Source organism: Microtus ochrogaster, unplaced genomic scaffold, assembly GCF_000317375.1.
Source record: "Microtus ochrogaster isolate Prairie Vole_2 unplaced genomic scaffold, MicOch1.0 UNK109, whole genome shotgun sequence".
Taxonomy (NCBI): Eukaryota; Metazoa; Chordata; class Mammalia; order Rodentia; family Cricetidae; genus Microtus; species Microtus ochrogaster.
Window position 1 is genome coordinate 811,348 of NW_004949207.1, and position 25,911 is coordinate 837,258.

A 25,911-nucleotide genomic window follows, 5' to 3' on the forward strand; every position below is an offset into this window, starting at 1 on the left:
TATTTATATAATTGTATCATTTGTCGAAATTGCTTTTTGTCTTACAAAAGTTGAACTAGTGGGAAAGGTGCACGAAGGATTATAAAGCTCCTAGAAAACAATTTAGTGAGATGGATATCTTAATTATCTTGACTAGCACTGATTTTATGAATGCTACATATCAAAAACAGACTAAACATATATTATATTCAAAGTATTATTCCAAGTACACCTCACTAAATTCATAAAAGCAGAATGCATCTAAAGTCATCACCAAAAAAAAAAAAGGATAAAACAGTGTTCAAGAAGGAAAAAAAATAGGCAAGGGACTTGAACAGCCACATTTTATAGAACATATCTAAATGTTCAATCATCATATCCTCAACATGAGAAACAAAAGCAATGCAGATACACAAATTAAAATACTACTGATATTGGCTGGCTGGAGACAGCTCAGCAGTTAGAGTCTTGCTGCTCTTTCAGAGGACCTAGATCCAGTTCTCAGCATTCACATGGTTACTCACAACCATCTGTAACTCCAGTTCCCTTGGCTCCAACATCTTCTTCTGGTATCTGCAGGTAATAGGCATGTATGTGGTATATGCACATAAACTCAAGCAAAACACTCATACACATAACAATTCTGAAAGTTTTTTAAAAGGATAGCATTAACACACATTAGCGGGGTGGGGGGGTGGAGGTTAATCTCACAACACACCAACTCTAGACAAAGAACTACAGACAACTAAAAAATGTTGACAACAGGAAACAGTCTTTCCTGAAAAAAACCATAGAAATTGGTTACCCAATACCATGAAATCATACACATACAAGTAACATGTAGACTGAAAGGGCTGCATTTATATATTTAGGAATATATATATAATATATATTCACAAACATCAGTAACAAAAGTTAAAAAGATACCATGAATTTAAAAGAGCAAGGGACTACAAAGGAAATGCTGGAGGAAGGAAAAGGAAGAGGGAAAATAATACTGTATTTAAATTATTCATTTAGGAAAATTAGCTCATGAATGTATTTGACATTCTCCTACCAATGACACAGTACAGAAAATAGTGTTCATGTATAGCAATACTGGTTCAAAGAGTTAAAACCCCACAGTGCAAAGAAAAACAGTCACAAAGAAATTAAAATGTACAGTAACTATATGTTCACATTAATGATCCCAACTATACACAGGCAGACGAAGCTTACTAGAGCATTTTCATTTTATTTACAAATTGTTCAATTTGACTGCAGGAACCAATCCCACTTATCTACAAAGTATTTCTTTTTGAGAGTACCTTCACAAGTGCAAACATATCCCTGTGATTAAAGTATCTGGCAACTGGAGCAGTTTGTGCAGTCTGATATTTGGAGAAAACAGTCAAAAGCTTGCTTGTATGACTTAGCACCTTCCATCACTTTTTCAATGAGTATGTCATACGTATAGACTCACTTATTATATTCCATTCCCTGTGATTCTCAAAACATTTGGCAGTTGTATATAAGAACTACATTTAGTCAATAAATTTGGAGTCTAAGAGCTTAAGCTGTGGTGGCTAAGAGATGGTGGCCCTGAACCCAACGCCAAGGGTAGATTAAACCAATGTAAGATGGGAGGGAGGCAGGCAGCCAAGGTCTATCCAAATTCCACCCTCATCCCCCACATCACTGCTACCACACCTGCTATCATTTGCACTATTTCCCAGACCTTGTGGATGCAGCTGTGTGTGAAAAATGTGTGGGTATACACCAGGCTTTGGCTCTAAAAGAAAATATGGGAACTATCATAAATCTAAACCTCTGATCAAAGGCTGGGGAAATGTGGGCTCACATAGAAAATGTGTACTGGGAGCTGAAGAGATGGCTCAGAGGTTAAGAGCATTGCCTGCTCTTCCAAAGGTCCTGAGTTCAATTCCCAGCAACCACATGGTGGCTCACAACCATCTGTAATGGGGTCTGGTGCCCTCTTCTGTCCTTCAGGCATATACACAGACAGAATATTGTATACATAATAAATAAATAAATATTTAAAAAATAAAAAGAAAGAAAAGGTATACTGGCCACTAGTTTTTCCTTGATTTAGCAGGGACACATTCTATCTCTAATCTACTATCACTAGAAACTAACTCCAAGTCAGTAAAAACCTCACACTTCTGTGTATTCAGGCACCTTAGTATCTGGCTGGTTTGAATCTTGTCAAGGTGACATCTGATAAAGCAGACAATATGCACCAGAGCATAATCTCGGGTCTGACTCCTCTGAAGGGAGTTTTTCTATGTGTTGAGGTTTTGAGACATCTTCCTAGGCCTCAGCCATACTCCTTGTCCAAAAGCTCTGGTTCCAGGATCACCATATCCACATAATCATTCAATGAGCCAGAACTGCCAGGTCAATGAGAAAGGTGGCATGTAAAGAGAAGACACTGGCTACCACAGTAGTGATGCATACACACGCTTGGTGCCCACTCAAGGCCCAGATGACTGCTGAACTGAAAACTCATTTCGATACACCACTTGGGAGTTACTGGAGCCCTTATTTGTCTTATTTTCTCACTCCAGTGAGTCAGGGTGGTTTTACTAAAATTCTTGGAGGCTATTAAGGTAAACAGTAATACTATAGCATATCTCATGTTAACTTTACAAATTAGTACCTCGTATCCTAATTCAACCTGAGCACAGAATTTTTTCTAAGCACAGAAGTTTTTTGCACTACCTACTCTCTCTATCAGTAAGTAACATGGGGAAAGGTAAGAAAGACTGGATTTAGAGAATATAGCAGAAAAAAGGCTCACCCCGAATTCCCGAAGACCCAACTTACTATAGGAACTCACATTATGCTGCCGCTGCCTCATCTTGGCTGTGGGTTCATCTAATGATGACCCTATATTGTTATAAATTCCTTCCACGGGGAGACATAATCAGTGTCTACCTCTTCGAAGAGCCTAAGGTCCTAATGGCAAACAAAGGCATGATTCAAACAAAGTCCCAAATAAACCAATGAGTTTATTTGGCTTCCTTACAGAGAAAGCTTGGGTGGTGAGGGTTACTTAAAAGAGTGTGGGTTCTCCATCCCTAATGGGCCACATCTGGAAAACTTTACCCAGCAAGAACTGTGTTTCTTCCAAACAGCATAGATGGAGGATATAGTGCCTTCCCTGGCATGCATACACATATGCATATATACAGATACAAATACATACACATACTGCCTAAATCTTTTCTCCAGGCAGTCTATAGAATTGCCAGTTGATAGGGAGCAACTGGCTACTGAGGGGAGGAGAGGAGGCTATAAACCATCAACAAGCCCAGCTGGGATTAGCTTTTGCAAGGTGGCACAGCTGAATTTCCCAAGATGGTAGTTGCTTTGCTCCGAGGACAGTCACCTAGGACACCATTATTTAGATTCTTTTCTGCTGTTGAAATATGTTACTGAAGATTACTCTCCCTTCAGTCACAAAGAGAACTGTCTTTTGACCTCAAACTGTGTGTATCTGGCCCAACTAAATTACTTTGTGTATCTGCAAAGTATGGTACAAAACCCCATGTACCTTGGTCTCTCGTGTGCCCCTAACCTGATATAACTGTTACCATGCAAAGCTGCATTTCTCTGAGGGCTGGGAAGTAAGTACTGTTAATTTCATGACTCCTATGCCAGTGACTGTCCGATTAAAATGAATTTGAGAAGATCCACCATTTTTTTTCTCTTGCCAGATGAAAATAAGAAAACACAGAGCATCAGTGACTTTAACAGTCCCACAAAAGACAGTGCCTATCAGGTACAATGTCACAGTCACACCCAGCACACCTCAGCACCACTTCTCAACTACACTTCTATACATGCTGTTATATACAACTCCAGGCCCACCAGAGTTGGACAGGCTATATTTCCAGTTTGAATAGAAATGTCTCAATGACCATGGAACATAAACAAGTATCATACAGGACAAAATTGTTATCTGTACATAGTCACTCACCTATATAACTTTTCTGATGCAGAATGTGATTTGACTATCAAAGTTTTCCTATGTTCTTTAGCAAGGTCCCTTACATGTTTGTTTTCCAAGGTTAGTACATATACAATATTCTACACTATAAAATGTTGGATTTTTAACATCCTCAGGATTCTTCATAGCATGTATACTCATATCAACTGAGATTTGAATTATCATTTAAAACTTTTAAACTTGAAATCCCTAAGCTTCTTCACATGTATGATGCTTACAGAGAGATAACCACAGTAGAGCTTTCCTACATTCTTTCCAGACACAGTGGCACACACCAACCAATATGGATTTTCAGATGTTGAGAAAGGTCTCCCTTGTGGCAGTTTTCACTTGTTCTTTGCTGTCATCATTCTACATTCTCTGATGTCAACTCATCTTGGCTGACTGCGAGCTTTCTTGCCTTCTCTACACTATTAGTGTGTCTCATCTGAGTTCACTCATACTGAATGAGGCATGAGTTACAAAGGGAAGTTTGCCTGCATTATGCACATCGATAGGACTTCTCAACTGTAAGAAATCTATGGTATGGAGTGAGGACTGATTTACAGTAGAGAGTTTCTCTTCATTCTTTATACTCACAGGACTTCTTAATTGTATGACATTTCTGATGTTGGTTGACATGTGAGTTGCAGGAAAATGCTTTTCTCTATTCTTTGTATTAGTGTCATGTGTATGAGTTCCCAGATGTCGGGCAAGTCCTGACTTGCAGAAAAAAGCTTTTCTACAATCTTTACATTCATAGGGCTTCTCACCTGTATGGATTCTATGATGTAGAGTTAAATGTGACTTGCGACAGAAACATTTGCCACATTCTTTACATTCATAGGGCTTCTCGCCAGTATGAGTTCTATGATGGGCAGTGAGCTCTGACTTGGAGGAAAAAGCTTTCCTGCACTCTTCACATTCATAGGGCTTCTCACCTGTATGAATTCTATGGTGGCGAGTTAACTGTGACTTGTAGAAGAAAGCTTTGCCACAGTCTTTACATTCATAGGGCTTCTCGCCTGTGTGAGTTCTCTGATGTTCAGTCAGCGTTGACTTATAATAAAAAGATTTCTGACATTCTTTACACTCATAAGGCTTTTCACCTGTATGGATTTTTTGATGTACACGGAGGGTTGACTTGCAGTAAAAAGCTTTCCCACATTCTTCACACTGATAGGGCTTCTCACCTGTATGAGTTCTATGATGTGAAGTGAGCTCTGACTTGGAGGAGAAACCTTTCCTGCACTCTTCACATTCATAGGGTTTCTCACCTGTATGGGTTCTATGATGGCGAGTTAAGTTTGACTTGTAGAAGAAAGCTTTGCCACAGTCTTTACATACGTAAGGCTTTTCACCTGTATGAATTCGCTGATGTTCCGTGAGGGTTGACTTATAATAGAAAGCTTTCCAACACTCCTTGCATTCATAAGGTTTCTCACCTCTATGAGTTTTCTGATGCACAGTAAGGGTTGACTTACGATAGAAAGCTTTACCACATTCTTCACATTCATGAGGTTTCTCACCGGTATGAATTCTGTGATGTACAGTGAGTTCTGATTTGGAGGGAAAAGCTTTCCTGCATTCTGTACACTGATAGATCTTCAATCTTGTACGAGTTCTCTGATGTCCAGTGAGCGCTGACTTATAACAGAAAGCTTTCTGACATTCCTTCCATTCGCAGGGTTTCACACTTGAGTAATATTCACGCTGCTTGTTGTGCTGCGATGGCAGGTTAATCGATTTCATACATGGTTTACATTCATAGGGCTTTATACCTCGATGGAGTTCCAATTGAACCTTCATTTCTGCCTTGAGACAAAAGAATATGTCAAGGTTTTATATCAGTAGGGCTATTTTCTAGCATGTACTTAATGTTCTGTAAGGATAATAAATTCTTTAAGTTTTATAAAAAGTACATTTCCAATATTTTCCCCAGTATACAGCTTGTCATAAAAAAGATTTATTTTTTCTATTATTTTTAATTATGTATATATGTGTAGGGGTATATGCATTCAGGAGTAGGTACCCATGGAAGCCAGAGGTATCATATTCCCTTGGAGCTACAGTTATAGGCAGTTAGGAGCAGCATGACATGTGTTCTGGGATAGCTCAGGTTCTGTGTGAGAGCAGCTCATGTTCTTAACTGCTCAGCTATCCTACACTTTACCATGTTCTGTTCTGAGTCCTCTTAAATGCAATACTTTTCTTTCATGAGGTATGTTTTGCAGAGTAAGTGTTATACAAACAAAAGATTTCCAATGCATGAAATGAGAGGTTCTTATATATCAAACATTTTTCATAACAGTCTTTGTATAGATGTATATCACTGGTCAAATATATTGAACATCATAATGTGACCTTTCAAACTTGTTAGGGAGACTAAGGTACTCAGGGTGCCAGAGGGGCTTATCAGTCATATTATCAGCTTCTGCACTGTCAGCATCAGATTAGCCTCACTATGGACACTCTACCACTGGTTAGGTTCCTAGGAAAAAAATTCTAGTCCTATGTCCAGTTTCAAAATGTGAAAGTTCTGCTTACATCCATGTTTTACCTACTTCAATCATCTCTCTGTTTGACAGATTGCTGGTGATGCTTCCCACTGGCCACACATGACTCCCCTGATTTTCCAGGCAACTCTTATCTGAAGCATACACTTCAAGAACACCTGAAACAATATATTAAAAAGTCACTATTGATTAATCAAATATAGTTTACTCTGCTCAAATAAAATTGTGCAGTAGATACTTCTAAGTATAAGGGAAGATTACATGAACAGATAAGGTGTGCTAAGTCATGTTCCTTTGCTGCTTTTACTCTTGTGAAACACGTGGAAAGAGGTCATCCATCCTTCTCTGCTGTTTCTGGCACACTCATTTTTAACTGCTGGGGTTACCCTGAGCTCCTTTTCTCCATTACTTCAATCATAGACACACCACCTGATATCACATCTCTACCATGTGAGGGGGAAGATTTTCTTTCACTATCTACCCACTTGACATAGGTTTCATAGTCTGTTATGAGCAAGAACGTAGGATTATTATGTATGTGATAAAAATTTGTTTAATTTGCCCTGAAAATCTGCAGCAACATTTCATTGGTCAATGTATAAAATCACCGTTCTCTCACACTAGAGGACAGACTCTTCAAAAACTCCTTGTAATCCATCTTCTATTGTACAAATCTCTTTTGTTTCTTAGACATAAATACATTTATTTTATTTTTTTATTTTATTTTTTTATAAATACATTTTTGAAAATAAACCATTTTATTAAAAATAAATACTAAGAAATAGTTATGCTGCAAATCCAGATTAGTTTGCGCCTGTACATATAGGAGAATATCAATTACATACTTTTAGGTGATTTATACTGTATATCAACTGTACAGGATTATGGGCATAATTTTTCCAAACTTGTGGCTAGGGAAGTCACAGTCCTTAAGGGAGAACCTATTTTGTCCTCTAATGGCCATACTATCGAACTGCATCCTAAACATTTACGTTTCTACCTATACATCTGTGCTACTCTAAAACTTGATCAGAGAAGTTTCTTATTGCACAGGGTAGTGGTTAACAAACACATACATCACTGTTTAAACTAAAAAATTGAAATAATAGTCTAGATGTCCATCATATGATGACTGGGTAATGAAAATGTGGTATGTATACCCAACGGAAGTTTTTATTCACTCATAAAAGAAATTTTGAGCTTTGAAGGTAAATAAATGGAGCTAGAAATAAATTATTCTGAGGGAGGTAGCCCTGATCCAGAAAGATGATTCATGTTCTCTCTCATATGTGGATCCTAGCTTTGAATCTTTAGATGTGTGTGCTTAAACTGGAGGACCTGTAGAAGTTAGGAGAACTAGGAATGGCCACGGAAGAGGAGAGTAAGGAATGGAGGCTGTAGCACATGTGTTATAAAGGAGTAAGGAATGGAGGCTATAACACATGTGTTATAAAGGAGTAGAAGGAAATAAAGCTACAGGTAGGGTTCAGTGGGCTGGTGGTGAAAGGACGGGGACAGGAACAGGTGTATAGTGAAAGATAACACTAAAGACCTTTTGAAGTCATATGGAAACCTACTTTAGATGCTTCCGAAAACAGACAGACAGACAGACAAAATGGAGTTACTTACCCTATATGGGGAAAAATGCCTCAGATGTCACAGGCTATTAAACAAAATGTTCAATGCATGGGGATTATCTATTTTCAAGGTGTTGTCAGTGTGGTTCCAAAGACTTCTCTTGCCCCAACATTACAAGATGTTGTTACTGCTCTGAGTTACCCTTCACAACTTGATGTTAAGATCCAATTTCTGAAGACACTACATACTTTAACTATGGGACATGGAAAAATCAAGCTGTATTTATCTGGAAGCTTCATCCCTACTTCCTATCTTTCATAGTCCTGGGAAGTGCTATCATAGTGTTGAAAGAAAAAAAGTAATCAATGGTCTTAACCAGCTATGAACCTTGAGGGCTACAATAATGACCGGCCTGACAACCAGTTATGAACCTGGAGGACTGCAATAATGACTGGCCTGACAAGATATACCTACTTTTGCAAAAGTGGCATGAAATTTGTGGGAGGAAACAAGCACTTGAATTGTAGTTAAGGCCCACTCCACAAGACAGAACTCATGCCTGATACTGGTAACTGAGACAAGAACCTGTGACTGGGTAGGTCATAGGTTGTCAGGCACAAACTACTTCCATTTTTTTCTACTGAATAATTACAGTATTAAACGTCCACTAAGTACTTATCTTTATATTCATAGATAAGTACAGTTTTCAACCATCATTTGCCAGAGTGTCCAATCCTAAAGAGACATCTGTATCAAACACCTAAATCCCAAGGGTCAAGGAACACCACAAAAGAAGGGGAAGAAAGATTTTAAGGCCAGAAGTAGTAGATGACTGTTGATAAACAGCATATTCCAGACACAATGGGGTCACTATACACATGAACTCACAGGGTTCTGGTATCAAGGTTTCAGCTAAAAAGATTTAAAGGCTAAATGGGTTTGCTATTATAGTAACAGATTTGTTGCCTCTTACACTGTAAGATGTCTTTCCCTTTTCTATCATCTGCACTTAACTAAAACCAAGTTTGACCAAGTCTTTCTAATTTATATTGGTCAGTGATTCTGAATGGCTCCTTTCTTGGATGTATACATGTTTTCTAGTTTTGCTTTTTTGTTCTTTCCAGATATTTGTGCAATTTTCAACTCTATTTTATGGATTACATTTTCTGTGTCTTTAGTCTACTTCTCATTTCTCTGTTCTGTATGACAGTCATAGATTGCATCTCCTTTATAGTCATGACTGCGCTTCCTTTTCCTCTATTATAGAGTTCTTTCACTACAATAATTTCTCGACCTTACCTTCATTCCTGATATTCTTCCTTCTACAGTCTACTCCAACAGATGTTGCTTTCCATTGAGTGACCTGTTTATTGAACTTCTTCCTTCAACTATTTAATGTGCATTTTCTGTCACGATCTCTGTTCACTGAATTTGTCACAGAAGCATAAATAGACCCATCCACCCATTTATCTGAATACTACTTTAGTGCATGGATCATTACTAAAACCATGCTTTTGCATTTTATACCTGACATTCCACTATTTACAAAATCCTCAGAATCAGTTATTGGAGATGTCCTAGTTTTTCCAGTAATTATCACCATTTACCTGGTTGCTGTCATGCATATTAGGTTTGTGTGCCACTGACAACCACTTTGGAAGAATGGGGATGGAAAGCACCCCTCATCTTCTAAAAAGGGTCCTAGCAGCCTTTTTCACCTTTGGCTTCAACTCCCAACATCATTCAGAGAGAAATCAAAATGCTGAAAGAACAACACCAAAACAAATCAGACATAGAAATAATGCTAAAAACTTTAAAAGGCAGGCATCCCATACCACATCTCTAACTACCGGGTCTTGGCTCTGGCTGCCGCTGGAGAGGTGAGTGTCTGAGTTCCTGGCTGGGGGGTCCAGAGAGCTAGACCTTAGCTCACAAAGGCATATGCTGTGCCCCACCCCCACCTAGGGAAGTCCCAGGGACCTGGGAACAGTCTCTCCAAACCTGCAGCCATACCCCATTGCATCTCTGACAACTGGAGACTTGGCCCTGGCTGCCCCTGGAGAGATGAGTGTCTGGGTTTCCAGTTGGACTGTCCTGTTCTCCTGACCCCAGTCAACATCCTGTGCCCCACCCCAAACAGCAAACCCCAGAGACCACAAGCACTCTCCACATACCTGCAACCATCCCTCACTGCACCTATTACCACCTGAGTCTTGGTCCTGACTGTACCTGGAGAGGAGCCCCCAGAGCCGCATCAGCAGATAGCAAAGGCACAGCTTCACCTGCACCAGGAAGAAGAGTGACCATCTAAAGCCACAGGTCCCACCTGTACCAACTGGAGGAGGAGAGACACCCTGAAGCACAGGCCCCACATGCACCCCTTGGAGGAAGAGATGAGTAAGCCCGAATGCAAGAATACATTCAACAACCTAACAGGAATACAGCAACACCTGGACTTGGTGGTCCTACAAAAGAAGACCTGAACATCCAAACCCAGAAAAAGCAGAAGAAAACGTATTTAAATATAATTTTCTGAGGATGATAGAGATCCTTGAAGAGGAAATAAAAATTCTCTTAAAGAAATGAAGGAAAGGACAAGGAAGAAAATTGGAAGAAATCAATAAATTTCTTATAGGCAAGAAAACCAAGAAAAAATAAAACAAACAGATGAAGCAACCATTTTATTTAAACAGAAAAGGGGAGGTGATGTGGGATTCTCCTCTATATGCTGTGAATACCATTGGTTAATAAAGAAATTGTCTTGGGCCTGGCAGGGTAGAATAGAGGTAGGCAGGAAAAACTGAACTGAATGCTGGGAGAAAGAAGGCAGAGTCAGAGAGAAGCCATGTAGCCGCTGGCAGGAACAGATGAGCCAGAACCTTACAGGTAAGCCACAGCCATGTGGTGATATACAGATTAAAAGAAATTGGGACCAGGCTAGTGCTTGAACTGGCTTTCTAGAGTCCATTCCTTTTGGTCGGATACTTTGCTCAGACTAAATATAGAGGGGAGGGCCTTTGGTCCTACCTCAAAGTGATGTGTCAGACTTGTTGACTCCCCACAGGAAGCCTTACCCTCTCTGAGGAGTGGTAGAGAGGGAAGGTGGCAAGAGTTGGAGGAGCAGAGAAAGTGGGAGTGGGATAGGTATGTAAAATAAAAAAAGGTCATTTTATAAAATAAATTTATTTATTTAAAAAAATTTAAACAAATGCAACACTAACGTAATTTTTAAACAGGCAGAACAATTTGTGACAATAAAATTTAAAGAGTAAGACAATAATCTGAGCAAGATAAATGAAAAAAAAAGCTAAAACAACTATGCAGAAAGAAAGGAATACAGAAAAGGTTAAAAAGCCAGAGAACAAACCAGATATTCAAATATAGAAAAAGGGTAAATAAAACTATAAAAAGGAATAAGGAACAGTAAAAATACAAACATCAAAGACTTAAAAAGGATAAAGTCAAAATGTGCTAGCTAGTTTCATGTCAACTTGACAAAATCTAGAGTATTCTGAAAGGAAGGAACCTCAATTGAGAAAATGCCTCCCTAATATCTGGCTATAGGGCATTTTCTTAAAAAATGATTGATGGGGGAGGACCCAGCCCATTGTGGGATAGTGTCACCCCCGGGCTGATGGTCCTGGGTTCTATAAGAAAGTAGACTGAGCAAGCCATGAGGAGCAAGTCAGCAGCGCCCCTCCATGTCCTCTGAATCAGCTCCTGCCTCCAGGTTCCAACCCTACCTGAGCTTCTGCACTTCCTTCAGTGATGGACTACAATGTGGAAGTGTAAGCCAAATAAATTCTTTGCTTCCCAACTTGCTTTTGGTCATGGCAGTTCATCATACTAAAAGTAACCCTAATTGGGACAAAAGAATAAAAATAAAAATACTAAAAATGTCTGAGAAATAGAAAGAAAGAAAAAAAAAAAGGAAACGTACTGGAGAAGATTCATCCACGTCCACTATTACTGGAATCCATCAGCAGGCTGCTGAGGTTGCTGAGTAACGGTGGGGAGTAACATTAATTTTTCTGTTCTCACTTTCCTGTTAGCATTATACACTCGTTAAGGACTGAGTCCACAAAGGTTATATTGTTGGTGACAAGCCTGAATCCAATGATGAAAACTATGTACCTCAATACAGGAGTCACTGCTGTGCTCAAGCTTTTCAGAGTATCTGCCAGACAACATACAACTCCTTCAGAAACGTCAGTATTCTATATTCACTGATGGAAAACACATGAAGTATTTGCAGAATTAGCCTACACAGCAAAGAGTAAGGCGATTCTGGGCTGGTCAGGCCCTCTGAAGCCCAATAAACAGCATATTCTGGTAAGAAGATCGCTATGAAAGGCTAATAACCTGGGCTCAAACATTTTAGTACAATATATTTAAGTACAAATCTCAAGGTACAGTAAACATGGAAAAGTACAGTGGAGAAGGAAAAAATGGTCTCGAGGCCAACCAACTGGCTGACTGGGCCCACTATTATTCTCTGCCAGTGTCTATGAGGAAAGGGCATACTCCTCACTAGAAATGTAAGACCCCATTCCTAGCATTTTATGCTCCTTTCTTGAGGAACCTACGTTTTACCACGTGAGTTTCCATGACTACGTCTCGTGCTCACCTACTACACAGAAACTGTCAGTATGTCCCCAGCCTCCTGAGATTTTGTTTGGTCTTAGTTATGGCCCCTGGTATGGCATCCTATATGCAGATGAATGCAATTTGTTTTCCGATTTATGCCAACATCTACAAGACACTGTCAGAGAAGCTATTTCTCTGTATTAACACTTGCCAGTATCAGGCTTCTCCCATGACAAAAAACGCTGGTCGGTGGCAGCAGGGCACTCTGCTCATTATTATGGTCATTACCTAGTTGTAGGATTAGAATCATTACCACTGGGATTGAGATTAAAAGTGCAGCCTGTGCCACATTTTTCTCAAAAAGAGAGAAAATAGCTTTTCTGTTCTAATGAATACTGTCCTGTCACCTCTTTTTTGATCCCAAGTACTCTTTCTCTCATGCTCTCTTTGGAAACCATTCTCTCCTTTCTGACTGGCATTGGGCATTTGTGTATCAGCATGGAAAAACATTTTATCTGCCATCCTACCCTTAAATTTCCGATGTGTTTTTTCCTAATTTAAAACTATATTCTGCAGTTGATTTTCCTTAAGCCACCACATTTCCAAATTCCTTTCTCCATGCTAATCTCTGTCCTCAATTTACATCCATACACACACACACACACACACACACACACACACACACACACACACACACACATATATATGTTTTTTCTTTTTTTTTATTTTTTAAGACAAGATTTACCTGTGTAGCCCTGGCTGACCTGGAACTTGCTCTATAGACAAGGCTGGCCTCAAACTCAGAGATCTGCCTGCCTGCTTATACCTCCCGAGCGCTGGTAGTTCAAATAATTCTTAAGAGTAATCATAACACTAAACTAAAATAAATGAATAATGCTTCAACAGTGCCTTACTTTATACTTTTCCTAAAATAAAACTTCATGTGTTTTTTTCCCCCTCCTCAGGTTAATATTCTTGGTGTCTCTTACCTCACTGTGGTACATTATTATAGCACTGCTTCATTTTTCTCTCGCTAAACTTAAGCCCTTAAAGAGATGCATTTGAATGTTAATAAAATTTCTGATCAAGACTAAGCACTGAAATACATAAATCGTCAATATTAAGATAAGAATGACAAGTGAGGGGCTGGAGAGATGGCTCAGTGGTTAAGAGCATTGCCTGCTCTTCCAAAGGTCCTGAGTTCAATTCCCAGCAACCACATGGTGGCTCACAACCATCTGTAATGAGGTCTGGTGCCCTCTTCTGGCCTGCAGGCACACACACAGACAGAACATTGTATATATAATAAAATAAATAAATAAATATTTGAAAAAAAAAGAATGACAAGTGAGAATTCAGATGAAGTATGTAGACAGAGTATCTAACTGACAAATGCACAGATAATGCTGGGTGTGATCATACAGGTGGGGAGTGGAAACGGAGGGAAAAGGATGAAGACTTTTAGCCCAGAAACATCAAGTTGGAGGGCAGTTTGAGCTATGAGACCCCATCTCAAAGCAACAACAAAAATGTCTGTGAAAATCTATACAAAGATTGATTCTTTTTTTTTTTTTTTTTTTTTTTTTAGCAAATTTAGGAATACAGACTTCAATAGTAAAAATGAGACGGACTGACACAGAATTCCCCATTTGAAATCTGCATAAACTAAACGCCTGACAGAAAAAACTAGCTGTTACTTAGACTAGTTGTGGGATGCTGGTAAAGACAGCTCAACATGTCCTATAAGCAGTCAGTTGTCCTTGCTGGATTTCCTTCCTCATTCCTCAGTTCACATTCACTGACCTGGGAGATTCCAGAGTGAGTTCTCTCCTATGCTCCATGGTCCAAATCCACGCTCCAACCTGAAGATCAACTCAGGTTTAGTCAAGCAGTGCCCTGTAAATAGAAAGCGATATTAAAATTGTGCTCAAGCAGAAAGTCCATTTCACTGATGGGCTATGACAGCGCCGTTTGAGGCATGCTATCAATGGTAAATGAAGCTACACAGAGAAAAAACTTAAAGGACTCAAAAGAAAAAGAAAACCTAGAAACTAGATGAAACTTAGAGAACACACAGTCAAAAACTAAAACACAATGTATGCAATCAAAAACCAAAAGCATTAATTGCTGAGAAGTCCAATTTTACATTCCTCTTCAAAACAGCTGCAGGCCAACTATCACTGAGCTATGTCCCCAGCTCTACTGTAAAACTTATTAACCAACAAGCCCAATACCAGCCTGAAAATTCCCAAACACTGAGAAGTTAAAAGAGACCACCCCCTCCTCCTCGCCAGATGGAAAAATCTCAGGATACAATAGCTGGAATAGGAGGACTGTTGTAAGTTCAAAAACACTTTGAACTACAAAGTTCAAAGGCACCCAGGAGACACAGTGAAACACTGATTCAGAAAACCAAGAAAACAAACTGCCTGTGCTCCATCCAGGAATTAATCCACAATCCCATATTCACGCAAAGAATCCTAATCAAATTCAGTGGTCATAAAACACACACACACACACACACACACACACACACACACACACACACACACGGAGGAAAGGTGAAGGGAGACTGTAGAGGAGTGTACTCAGAGGAATGGGGAGGGCATAAGAAGATAACAGATGGTAAAACTGAAAAATACATCGCATCATGTATGAGATTATCAGAGTAAAAATAAACTAATATTATGAAATAAAAAAACACAAAAATAGGTCACCACATTTTATGTTAAGAAATGGAAGAAATAAAAGTATTAAAAGACACAAAACCCATACTTCTTAAAGTGATTTACAGATTTAACAATACCTTCATAGTAAAATCAATGCACGTCTCCAGAAACAGAAAAGCACTTCCTAAACAATGTACATCATGGAAAAGTGCAAGAGACCTGAAGCTAGCAAAGCATCTTGTTGAAAAGGCACCAACATGGACCTACCTTCAAAACCCACTACAAAGACACAGCGGAGAACTGGCACAAAAAGAAACCTAGACACTACTGGAAGAGAACACACAGCCCCAAACAAAACCATATCTATTCAGGGTTATAAAGCGGATTTGAAGCATATTCCAAAGAATACAGCATTGATAAAGTTAGCAGGTACAGTCTAGCAGAAGGAAATGCGGACAAGGGGAGATGCCCAAAAAGGGATGCTGACATGTCAGAACCCTTTCTTTGCTCTCCAGTGTCAGTGAAGTAAGCAGCACACCTCAGTTCTGTGCTCCCTTCATGTGACTCTACCTCACTATAGGGCCAAAGTGACATGGCCAAGTAAAACCATGGAAAAACCTGGGAAAACTATGAGCCAACATCAATCTTCCTTTTACGATTTCACTCAAGTACTGTGTTGGAGTGATGAAAAGCTGACTAATACATTCAGTCAGCTGATTTTCAACAAAGGTTCAAGACCTTTCAACCAGGAGGGAAGTTCTCATCTGTAACTCTTGCAGAGAAGTATGGACCATTTATGCTGATAAAAGGCAAGAGACCCCTCTCTCTAAACTTTACAGATCAGGTTCTGAGTGTGCTACCACACACCTGAAATCCCAGCATTTAGGAGATACAGCCAAGGCAATCAGAAGGTCAAAATCAAGTGAGTTCAAAGCCAACCTGAAAAGCTGCATTATAAATGCATAGTGAGGAAAAGGAGAACTCCAAAAGTAAATCAAAGGTTTAAATCTAAGACCAGATTAAAAGGACTTGGTATACAGATATAGCATTAAAATAGATAGAGCACCGCAATAATGATGGTGCCAATATTCCCTCAGAAGACTGCCTCGAACCCCTCAAGAGAGATTCCAATCCAGACCCCTTCTGTCCAACTGCAACAGAAGTCAAAACTGAGTAAGATGTGGAGTTGTCAGGATTACCACTGTCTGAGAGTCATTTTGGCTGTCTGACCAGAACAAATACACTTTCTGATTGATCATACTGGAATAGGTGGAAGTTTTATTGAACGACTGACTTCCTCCACAATTGAGGTAAACACAGGAAAGACACAAGTTCAATGAAAAATATCTGTCATAAAAAGCGAAATCTCACATGTCTTCATTATACTTGCAAGCTAAGGTAACCTCAAAGAAGTAGAGAAAATGGCAGTTAGAAGAGTAGAGCAAAGACACAGGGGACATGGGAGTGGGGTAGACGGGGAACGGTTAGCATTTGTTCTTGGTAGCTGGGCAAAGGACACAGAACTTATGTTCCATAGTGTGGTAATAAATATGTTTGACAATTAAATCTTTAAAAATAGCTATCAGGAAGAATGTAATATATGCACATATGCTAAAACATCTATCAACTTAGTCAGACTCACCCAAGGAGACCAGGCTACTGTAGTTCTCCAGCATCACATCCCTATAGAGGGTCCTCTGAGCAGCGTCCAGCTCCTGCCACTCCTGCCATGTGAAGTCCACAGCCACGTCCTCAAATGACACCAAGCCCTGTAATGACATACCTCTTGTCAATCCAAGGCCTCAGAACTGAAAAAAAAAAAATCCTTTTCTCTAGGTGACTGTGTCTTGCCAGTGTCACATAGAAGCTGGGGCTTGACTTGTATTCTGTATCGTGGGACACATTAAGATTAACGCAAGTATCTTACCTCTGTGTTAAATAGTTAACTGAAGAATTATAATTAAAGAGCTCTCCACGGAATTATAATAGAAACAAAATTGTATCGGAGCATGTGTTTGTGAGGTTTTCACTAAAAGGAAGCGAATGGATTCTATAAGCTCAATCATATAAAAACAAAATTAAATCTGTAAGGCATGCAGAGCACAGTGAAAAGGCAGATGTTGGGGCTGGCAGGGCAGCACTGTGCTAGAGTGCAGAAGACATAGGGGCATGAACTCAAGTTCCCTTCCTATAGTAGAATAGATCTTATTCTTCAAAGCAAGATGATAACCCCATACATGAATCTAGGGTCATAAAATTATTTTTGCAACAGAGAGGATGTATAAATACTCCATGACCAAAATTTAACTTGGAAAGACGTTGTGAATCCAGGACAGCACTTGGCCAGGTGGCATCAGGTAACAGCACTGTAGCCTTCGTTGTGAACACACAGCATGTGCACTAGGCACTGTTCATGCCATCACACCACACAATTTCAAGGAACACTGCCTGAGATGATATCTTACACTGCAAATTTTACTCTCCATACAGCTGTCTACTCTTATTGAAATGATTTAATCATGGGAATTAGAGATTTTAAGTATTTTCCCAACTTCATTTCTTACTCTTTAAGCATGAAATTAGCATATATTTGACTTGTATTGTGTTCATTTACAGGCAAAGTTCATTTCATCTTTTACAACCAACAAAATCATGAGGAATTATTTTTTAAAATGGGTAAGACTTATTAAACACAAATATTTGGTTTGTATTCCTGTTTTATATGAACCTATATATCTGAGTTCATACAAAGTTTCTCAGGCAAAAAGCGATCATAAGTGGAAAACATTTATCTGTACCATTTCTCTCTCAAAAGCATAAATGAGTTGCCCTCTATATACTGGGAAACTGAGACAACAATCACATCAGTGAGTCCCAGTTGTGAGACACACAAGAGCAAGAACTCAACTTGCATCACACTATACAAGAGGAAAATGATTCTATGCTCCGTAGGTCATCCAAAGAGTGGGTGGGAAGATAATAACCATATATGTAAAAATAAATACCCTCTGATAGCCTCGATGGGAGTTTAGACTCCTGAGCTCTTCCTCCACTCACACAGATCTCCAGGTTCACCAGCTGTTCACAGGAGGAGGCTGACACTCACTGAATGCCTCAACTTTAAATTGGGTCTGTTTGTGGGAATATATACTAAACTTCCAACCAAGTTCTGGGAACAAAGCGATCTGACACATGTAAATCTATTTAGGGCCCAGAAAGAAAAATGTCTAAAACCCAGAAATATTGCAGAGAAGAATGACAAGACAGATTCTAGTCTAGTCCCAGAAGTCGTCTGCTCTTTAAGAAGTTATCAGACAGCCTGAATGGTAACCAATTTGCCCCAGGGATTAGACAGCAGACAGCATACTTCTTGCAACCTCAGGAAAGCTGTGAGAATGACCATGTCAATGCAACGACAGATTACAAGGGTCAGATTATAATGGACATGGCAAAAAGGGAACTCAGTGTTCTTCTGTTGATGTGTAAAATTAGTACAGTCGCTTTACAAAGTAGTATTCAAGCTTTGCAAAAAATGGAAACAGATCGTCCATATGATCCAACTATCACCAGGGCTGGCAAGTACACAACAAACAGCTAAATGTTTAGGAACTGGTTTCACATTCACGTTCACTGCCAAGAATGCTAATAGTTAAATGTCTCTTAGATGAGGGTATGGCAGGACATTCCTCCAACATACAGAGCATCCACCTATTCCCAGAAGATCCACAGTACACATGAGATTGTCCCATAGAAGAGAAGCCAAGAGCTGGTATTCAGATCAGGAAATACAGATGTTGGGACAAAGGCACACATCACTATAAAATCTGCTAGGAGCTAGCTCAACACAATGTCATCAGATAACGTTTCTGCCCCTAGGGTACACATGGCTCAACTGAATTTTCTCAGCTTTCCTCTAAAGTAATAGGTTCATGAACAGAATTAAATTCTTCAAATATCCACTACTCCAGGACTCGGGGAAAAAAAGAAGACAACAAAGCAAATCTATATTTAATAAATCACATCTGTAGGAAATGAAGTTCATGGGGCTGGAGAAACGATGGTTCAGCTCCAAGCACATACCTAGTAGCTCAGAACTGTCTACAACTCCAAGTCCATAGAATATGATGCCCTCTTCTGGCCATTTAGAGTACTGCACGCATATGGTACATACAAATTCATTCACAAAAGTAAAAAGTTGATATTTGGTAACGCGAGGAAGTGTCATTTTAGGAATTTGCTGCCAGAGACACCGAGGGTGCTGGAGACACTAGCCATGGTGTCTGGATTTTAAAACTTGCTTCCCACACAACTGGAAGACTCAGGGAAAACAGTTTATCCATACAGAAGATGTGAGGCAAAAGAGCTGGTCATCCAAATTCCACATCCTTCCTTCCTTCCTGATACTGCAGGCAAGGCTGGGACTTTCATGAACAGCAGAAAGGTCAAGAAAGAGACAGATGCAAAACAGGCTGGCTCCTGGCTTCCCTTCTTTTCTTTCCATTTGGGTCATAGCTGTCTGACCTCCAGGAAATGGGTCCTTAAAGGTGCTCCTGCTGTCAACAGGATTTGGGGCACTGGCCTGTGGGAGTCTGAGGAATTCCCTTCAGAAATCTCCTCTCACAGGGACTCTGCTCCTCCTGGTTAGGTAAAACAGGAGAGGGGGCCCCTCAATTCCTCTCTTAGACTCTGTCTTCTTCCTACAGGTCCTCTTCTCTCAGGACCACTAGTGTCTAAACCATCCTCAGTAACCAGAGAACATCAGCACCACCTCTTCCAGTCAGTTGAGGCCCCACTGAACCTAGTGCACACACTGCCTTCTCCTGTCCTATGAGGGCCAAGTCACTGCCCCAGGGAATCAGGCAGTTAAGTGTCAACCCCTAGCCTCAGCTTTTTGTTCTTCATAGTGGGAAAGGCTTCATATAGCACCCTTTTCCTGGTCTCGGGGTCCCAGGATGGAAGGTTTGTGTGCACTAAAGAGCCCTTGGCCTTTTCATGGCAATACTATGTATCTTGCTGTACAAAAACAGATAAGGGGTAACATGATTCTATAGAACTGAATCTAAAGGTAGGGATTGGCTTCTTTGAGGTCCCACAGGGAGGTGACTGGAAATGGAACCTACCACACGTGTCCAACAAGTGCTCTACCACTGGCTGATTTGTGTCTTTTTCTTTAAGGCAGGGTTGCACTAAATTGCCCTGGCCCAACATGAACTCCACTTTGTACTCCTCAGACTTGCTATATATATACTGGCCTGCACTAGCATGCCTTCTGGATATGAGAGAAGATGTCAACCCAGATCTAGTCCTCCCATTCCTGTTTCACCTTACCAGAGCACAGAAAGAGACATCTAGAGAGGAAAGGAAGAGGGAAGAAGTAAAGCCTCTATGCACAGATGCTCCTGGAATCCCAGGTTAAAAAACGCTACCAAGTAGATGGGCAGTGGTTCCAGTGCTCGGGAGGCAGAGGCAGGCGGCTCTCAGTGAGTTCGAGGCCAGCCTGGTCTACAAAGCGAGTTCCAGGACAGCCAGGACTGTTACACAGAGAAACCCTCTCTCAACAAAAACAAAACAAAACAAAAATTTCTACTGAGTGGGGTCAAAGTCAGCCAAATTTCCTTCCAGAGCAGGACTCTACACAAGCTTTCAGAGACCGAGACAAACCAAAGACACAAAGACAGAGAGATGAGGAGACAACAAGGAACAGAGAATTAGATATCATGGCTCATGCCTAAAAGATCTCAGGGAACAGAGGGCTACAGCAGGAGGATCACCATAAGCTTGAGTCTAACATAGGCAACAGAGTAAGACCCTGTGTGAAAGATCAAATACAAACAACCAAAGAAAACAGGAGAGGAGGCAGCAAAGGATGGCGAGACAGATTTGCAAGCACACAGGGACACATACAGAGAAAACTGAGACCCACATGTGCAGTGCTCAGGTTTAGGGAGCAGGCCCCATTCCCTGCACCGAGTCTCCTAATGCTCCTCCTTCATGTCCCGTGAACCAGACCAGTGCCAAGGGAGATCAGGAAAGTCCAGTGCTATATGGCCAAATCCAAAGAAGGACACTTGGAGACTGCTTTTCTGAGCCACCTCTCTAGTTCCACAGTACAGGAGCCACATCTGTCCCAGGCACCTGGCTCCTTCCCTCCCTGCCTTATGGAGAGGCTGAGGGGGGTCAACATGGCTGGCCTGAGTCTGGTATTGAGACCTTCCTGTGGCCTGTTGATCTGCTGCAGGTCTTGCTGTGTAGCCATCTCTCTTATGTGCTCCTCTGCCTCTAGCTCTCTTTTGTTCTGCGCACCTTAATTCCAACCAGAACCATTCTGTGCTACCCAAGCTATGCCTGTGTGCCAGGACCGCCCCAGCAGAGAGGCATTCTGAATTTCTCCCCATCCCCAAGAGCACGGGTGGGGGCAAAGATGGATTAAAGGAGACGGGGCAGCTGGTACCTGGACACCTGCCAAGCATAAGTCCCTACCTTGGGGTCCTTTCTTTACTTCCCAGATAAGAGAGGAGGATGAGAAGTTCAAAGCCACCGTGGGCTGCAGTTAATACTACATCTCAACATAAATAAGTAACAAATAAAACTGTACAAATTAGGTAGAGGCTCACAAGGTCCCATTCTTCCTTCAGGATGTATGTATAAGGAGTTAAAGGTTGGCTCGGGAGAGGGTTCTTTTTTTCAGTACTGTAAGCAACAGTTTGAGGCCCATGCTCCTGTAACTAACCCCCCTTCAATGTGCCTGTAAAAGTCAGGGGTCCTTTAAAAAAAATACTTGACAACATCCAAGAATAAGGGGAAGTACTAGGAGAGAGGAAGGGGATTAGAGGGAGTGTGTAAGGGACCAGGAGAATAACTGAGGCTAGCGTGAAGAAAATACATTATACACAGGTATAAAATGTAATGAAAGCCATTACCGTGTACCATTAAAATATGATACTAAAAAACGTTAAGTAAAAGAGGAGGAGTTTGGTTCTCGGCAGAGCACTACCGTGCACGTTCATGCACTATTTCACAGGAACGAATTCTTAGGTTCCATCTAATAGCATATAGAGCCAGAGCCAGAAGTCACAGAGGGAGAGCGAAGGAAACGGTTCAGAATGGGATGCACCTACTCCAGGTCACCAGGGGCTCCAGGACCTGAAGGAAAGGTCTCATGGAGGAGACATGTTGAGAGAGCCAGAGACACTAGGGAAAAGACGAGCCATTGACAGCAGAGACTCCCACAGACAGAGCTTCAGAGACACTGCACAAGATTGCAACACAGACAGCCGGGCACAAACACAGACGTGCAAGAGAAAGAGAGGGGCGGGGCGGCTGTAGGAAAGCCCGGGGAGGCCGGTGGCCACGAGGGCCCCGAGACCGAACAGCCAGCATCCCAGCCAGCATCCCCAGCTGACCGCAGTCCTACCACATCTGGGGGCTCCAGGGAAGCTCGGCCCCGGCCACGGGAGCGTCACTGCAGGTCCCCAGTGCGCGGACGCGACAGGACCCCGGGCTGCAGCAGCTGCCCTAGCCCGGCCACTGCGCAGGGGGCCCGGGCGCCTGGCGGCTCCCACCGGGGACTCGGGGCTGGGGACGCTGCAGCGGCTACACGCACCATTTCGGGACTCCCGGTGAGCGGCCCCCTCACGCTGGATGTCCAGGCACCAGCGAGTCACAAGGCGACGGGACCTGGTGCACTTCTAAAGCCAAGGCAGAGAAGAAAAGCGGCCACAGACGCCAAAGATGGCGGGATCAGCAACAACGGACGCGCAGCTGAACGCCCCGCCTCCAGGCCCCGTCAGTGTGCCTAATTGGGTAGCCTTCGGTCCTGTGCCTCTGATTGGGTAATGCTTAAGGTCCCACCCTGAGTGACAGTTCTTGCTTCACTCCGCGGGTGGGTGAAGCCAGAATGCCAAGGCCTTGCTTTTGCAGGTAAATTAAGGCAGGACTGCCTGTGACAGGACCTCCTTCTTATTGGTCTGTATTAACCTTGTAAATAGAGTAGGAAAATTTATGAATTGCATATGAATCTATATACATTGTTCGTGTCCTATGGATTCCAAGAAGAGCAAATTTATTTATTTTTTTAAATTTTCACTTAAAAAAAAATCAAAACAAGCGTTTGAACTGGACTGTAAAAACTACCATTTAGCAAACCAATGCTGTGTTTTTCATTGCTTATCTTAGGAGAAATTTGAAAATATGTATAATACATCCCACATGCATGCAAAATATGTCCATTCCTTTTGGGTTTGCTGGATGTAATTTTTAATTTCCCTCACAGACAATAATCCAATGTCTGTGCTTAAGTCATCTTCCTTTGAAGCTACTGGCATTCATACAGATGTGTCTACTGAGAATGCATTTCCTCTAACCAAACAAGGGAGCATTTCTTGAATTTGTTCTTTGATTTTAGCTAGACAAAGTAGTTTCTTTCCTCTAGAGCTGAGATGCTGCATCAGGCAAAGGGTCACAGTACTCATGGATGTCATGAATTGCTCATGCATCCCAAAGTACAGACCTCCTGGTTGTAACCTCTGACTCTCTGCAACTGTTTCCAGAGGAGCTTTGATCTAATGGGAGCTCACCAAGGCCAGCTGTGATGGAGGAAGGTCATTGGTTAATTAAATAAAGAAGCTGCTTGCCCTGATAGGTTAAAACATAGGTGGGAGGAGTAAACAGAACAGAATGCTGGGAGGAAGAGGAAGTGAGGTCAGACTCCACAGCTCTCCTCTTGGGGGCAGACGCCTCAGAGAGACACGATGCTCCACTCTTGCGGGCAGAGGCGAGAGCTCTGCTTTCTGAGACACACGTGATGAAGCTCCGACCCAGGATGGACGTAGGCTAGAATCTCCCTGGTAAGCCACCTTGTGGGCTAGAGCAGATTATTAGAGATGGGCTAGTCCAGGTGCAAGAGTTAGCCTAGAAGAGGCTAGATAGAAATGGGCCAAGCAGTGATTAAAAGAATACAGTTTCCATGTAATTATTTTGGGGCATAAGCTAGCCAAGCGGCTGGGGTGCTGGGGACTCAGCCCTGCCACTCCTATTTCAACACAGCTGGGCTGGGTCTGATGGAGCATGTGATCAAACCGGACTCTCTGAATGTGGCTGTCAATGAGGGCTGACTGAGAAGTGAAGGACAATGGCACTGGTTTTGATTCTACTGTATGGACTGGCTTTGTGGGAGCCTTGTTTGTTTGGATGCTCACCTTCCTAGACCTGGATGGAGGGGGGAGGACCTTGGACTTCCCACGGGGCAGGGAACCCTGACTGCTCTTAGGACTAGAGAGGGAGGAGGAAGGGAAGGGGGGAGTGGGAAAGAAATGGGAGGTGGGGAGGAGGTGGAAATTTTTAATAAATAAATAAATAAAATTAAAAAAAAAAGAAAAAAAATGTGACAAAGTCAATTTATAAGGGAACGGTGAAATCAGAGTCCAGGTTCTTGGACTCCAATTCAGTGTGAGCCCAATCCCCAAACACCATCTTTGATGAAAATGCTTCTTCGGGGCTTCTTAAAGGTTTTATGACATTTTCCTAAGCAAAGGTCTAGTTGACCCTGACTGAACAGAAACAGCAGAGTGGAGAATCAGTTCCACTCCTACAAAGCTTGGTACACTGCCGGAGTCTGTGTTTTATTACTATGAATGTTGTAATATGGGCAGTGGGACTGCGTCCCCAGCACCCTGGCGGCCTGGCTAGCTTATGCTCCGAAATAACAACACACAAACTGTATTCTTTGAATCACTGCTTGGCCCATTTCTATCTAGCCTCTTCTAGGCTAATTATCACATATTAATTTAGCCCATTTCTAATCATCTGTGTAGCACAGCTAGGTGCGCTTACCGGGAAGATTCTAGCCTACGTCCATCCTGGGTCGGAGCTTCTTCGTGTGTGCCTCAGAGAGCAGAGCTATCACGTCTACCTGGGAGAGCGGAGCATGGCGTCTCTGAGCTCACTTCCTCTTCCTCCCAGCATTCTGTTCTGTTTACTCCTCCCACCTATGTTTTAACCTATCAGGGCCAAGCAGTTTCTTTATTACTTAACCAATGAAATCAACAGATTGATATATGACACTCCCACATCATATGAAGAGATACCATGACCAAAGCAGCTCCTATAAAAGAAAGCAATTAACTGGGGCTGGCTTACAGCTTCAGAGGTTTTGTCTATTCTCACCAAGGTGGGGACTTGGTGGCACACAGACAGCCATGTTGTTGGAGGCATAGCTGAGAGCTCTACATTTGGATCAGCGGGCAGCAGGGAGAGAGACAGTGAGCCTGGCTTGGATTCTGTAACATCAAAATCTATTCTCAGTGGCACACTTTCTCCAACATGGCCACATCTACCCCAGCAAGGCCGTATCTCCCAAACCTTCTAAGTAGTTCCACTCCCTGATGACTAAACATTCAAAGATATAGGGACCATTCTTATTCAAACCACCACATGTACCAGTGAGTTTAAATTTCATTTTATGTATTTATCTATGTTTGCATGTAGTGGCATACAAAAGTCACAGGAGAGTTGACAGTTTGCAGAACATTATGAGTCCCAGAAATCAAACTTAAGTCATTTAGTTTGGCAGCAAACAAAAGTTTTTATTTGA

At 41.6% G+C, this 25,911-nt stretch overlaps 1 protein-coding gene across 3 annotated transcripts; it reads right to left on the minus strand.

Moving 5' to 3' along the window:
- Window positions 1-860: 860 nt before the first annotated feature.
- Window positions 861-23,092, minus strand: LOC101989368 (zinc finger protein OZF-like). 3 transcript variants are annotated; one of them, XM_005371461.2, is made up of 5 exons: window positions 22,924-23,092; window positions 16,963-17,089; window positions 14,455-14,547; window positions 6,535-6,644; window positions 861-5,785 (listed from the first exon to the last, which is right to left on the minus strand). In XM_005371461.2, the coding sequence occupies exons 1-5, from the start codon at window positions 22,924-22,926 to the stop codon at window positions 4,415-4,417; spliced, it is 1,704 nt and encodes a 567-aa protein (XP_005371518.1). In that variant the 5' UTR covers window positions 22,927-23,092; the 3' UTR covers window positions 861-4,414. The 3 variants fall into 3 exon arrangements, with proteins under 3 accessions (XP_005371518.1, XP_026633969.1, XP_005371519.1); XM_026778168.1 differs by lacking the exons at window positions 6,535-6,644; window positions 16,963-17,089; window positions 22,924-23,092 and having other exon boundaries at window positions 14,455-14,524; XM_005371462.2 differs by lacking the exons at window positions 14,455-14,547; window positions 16,963-17,089; window positions 22,924-23,092 and having other exon boundaries at window positions 861-5,781; window positions 6,535-6,612.
- Window positions 23,093-25,911: the final 2,819 nt, after the last annotated feature.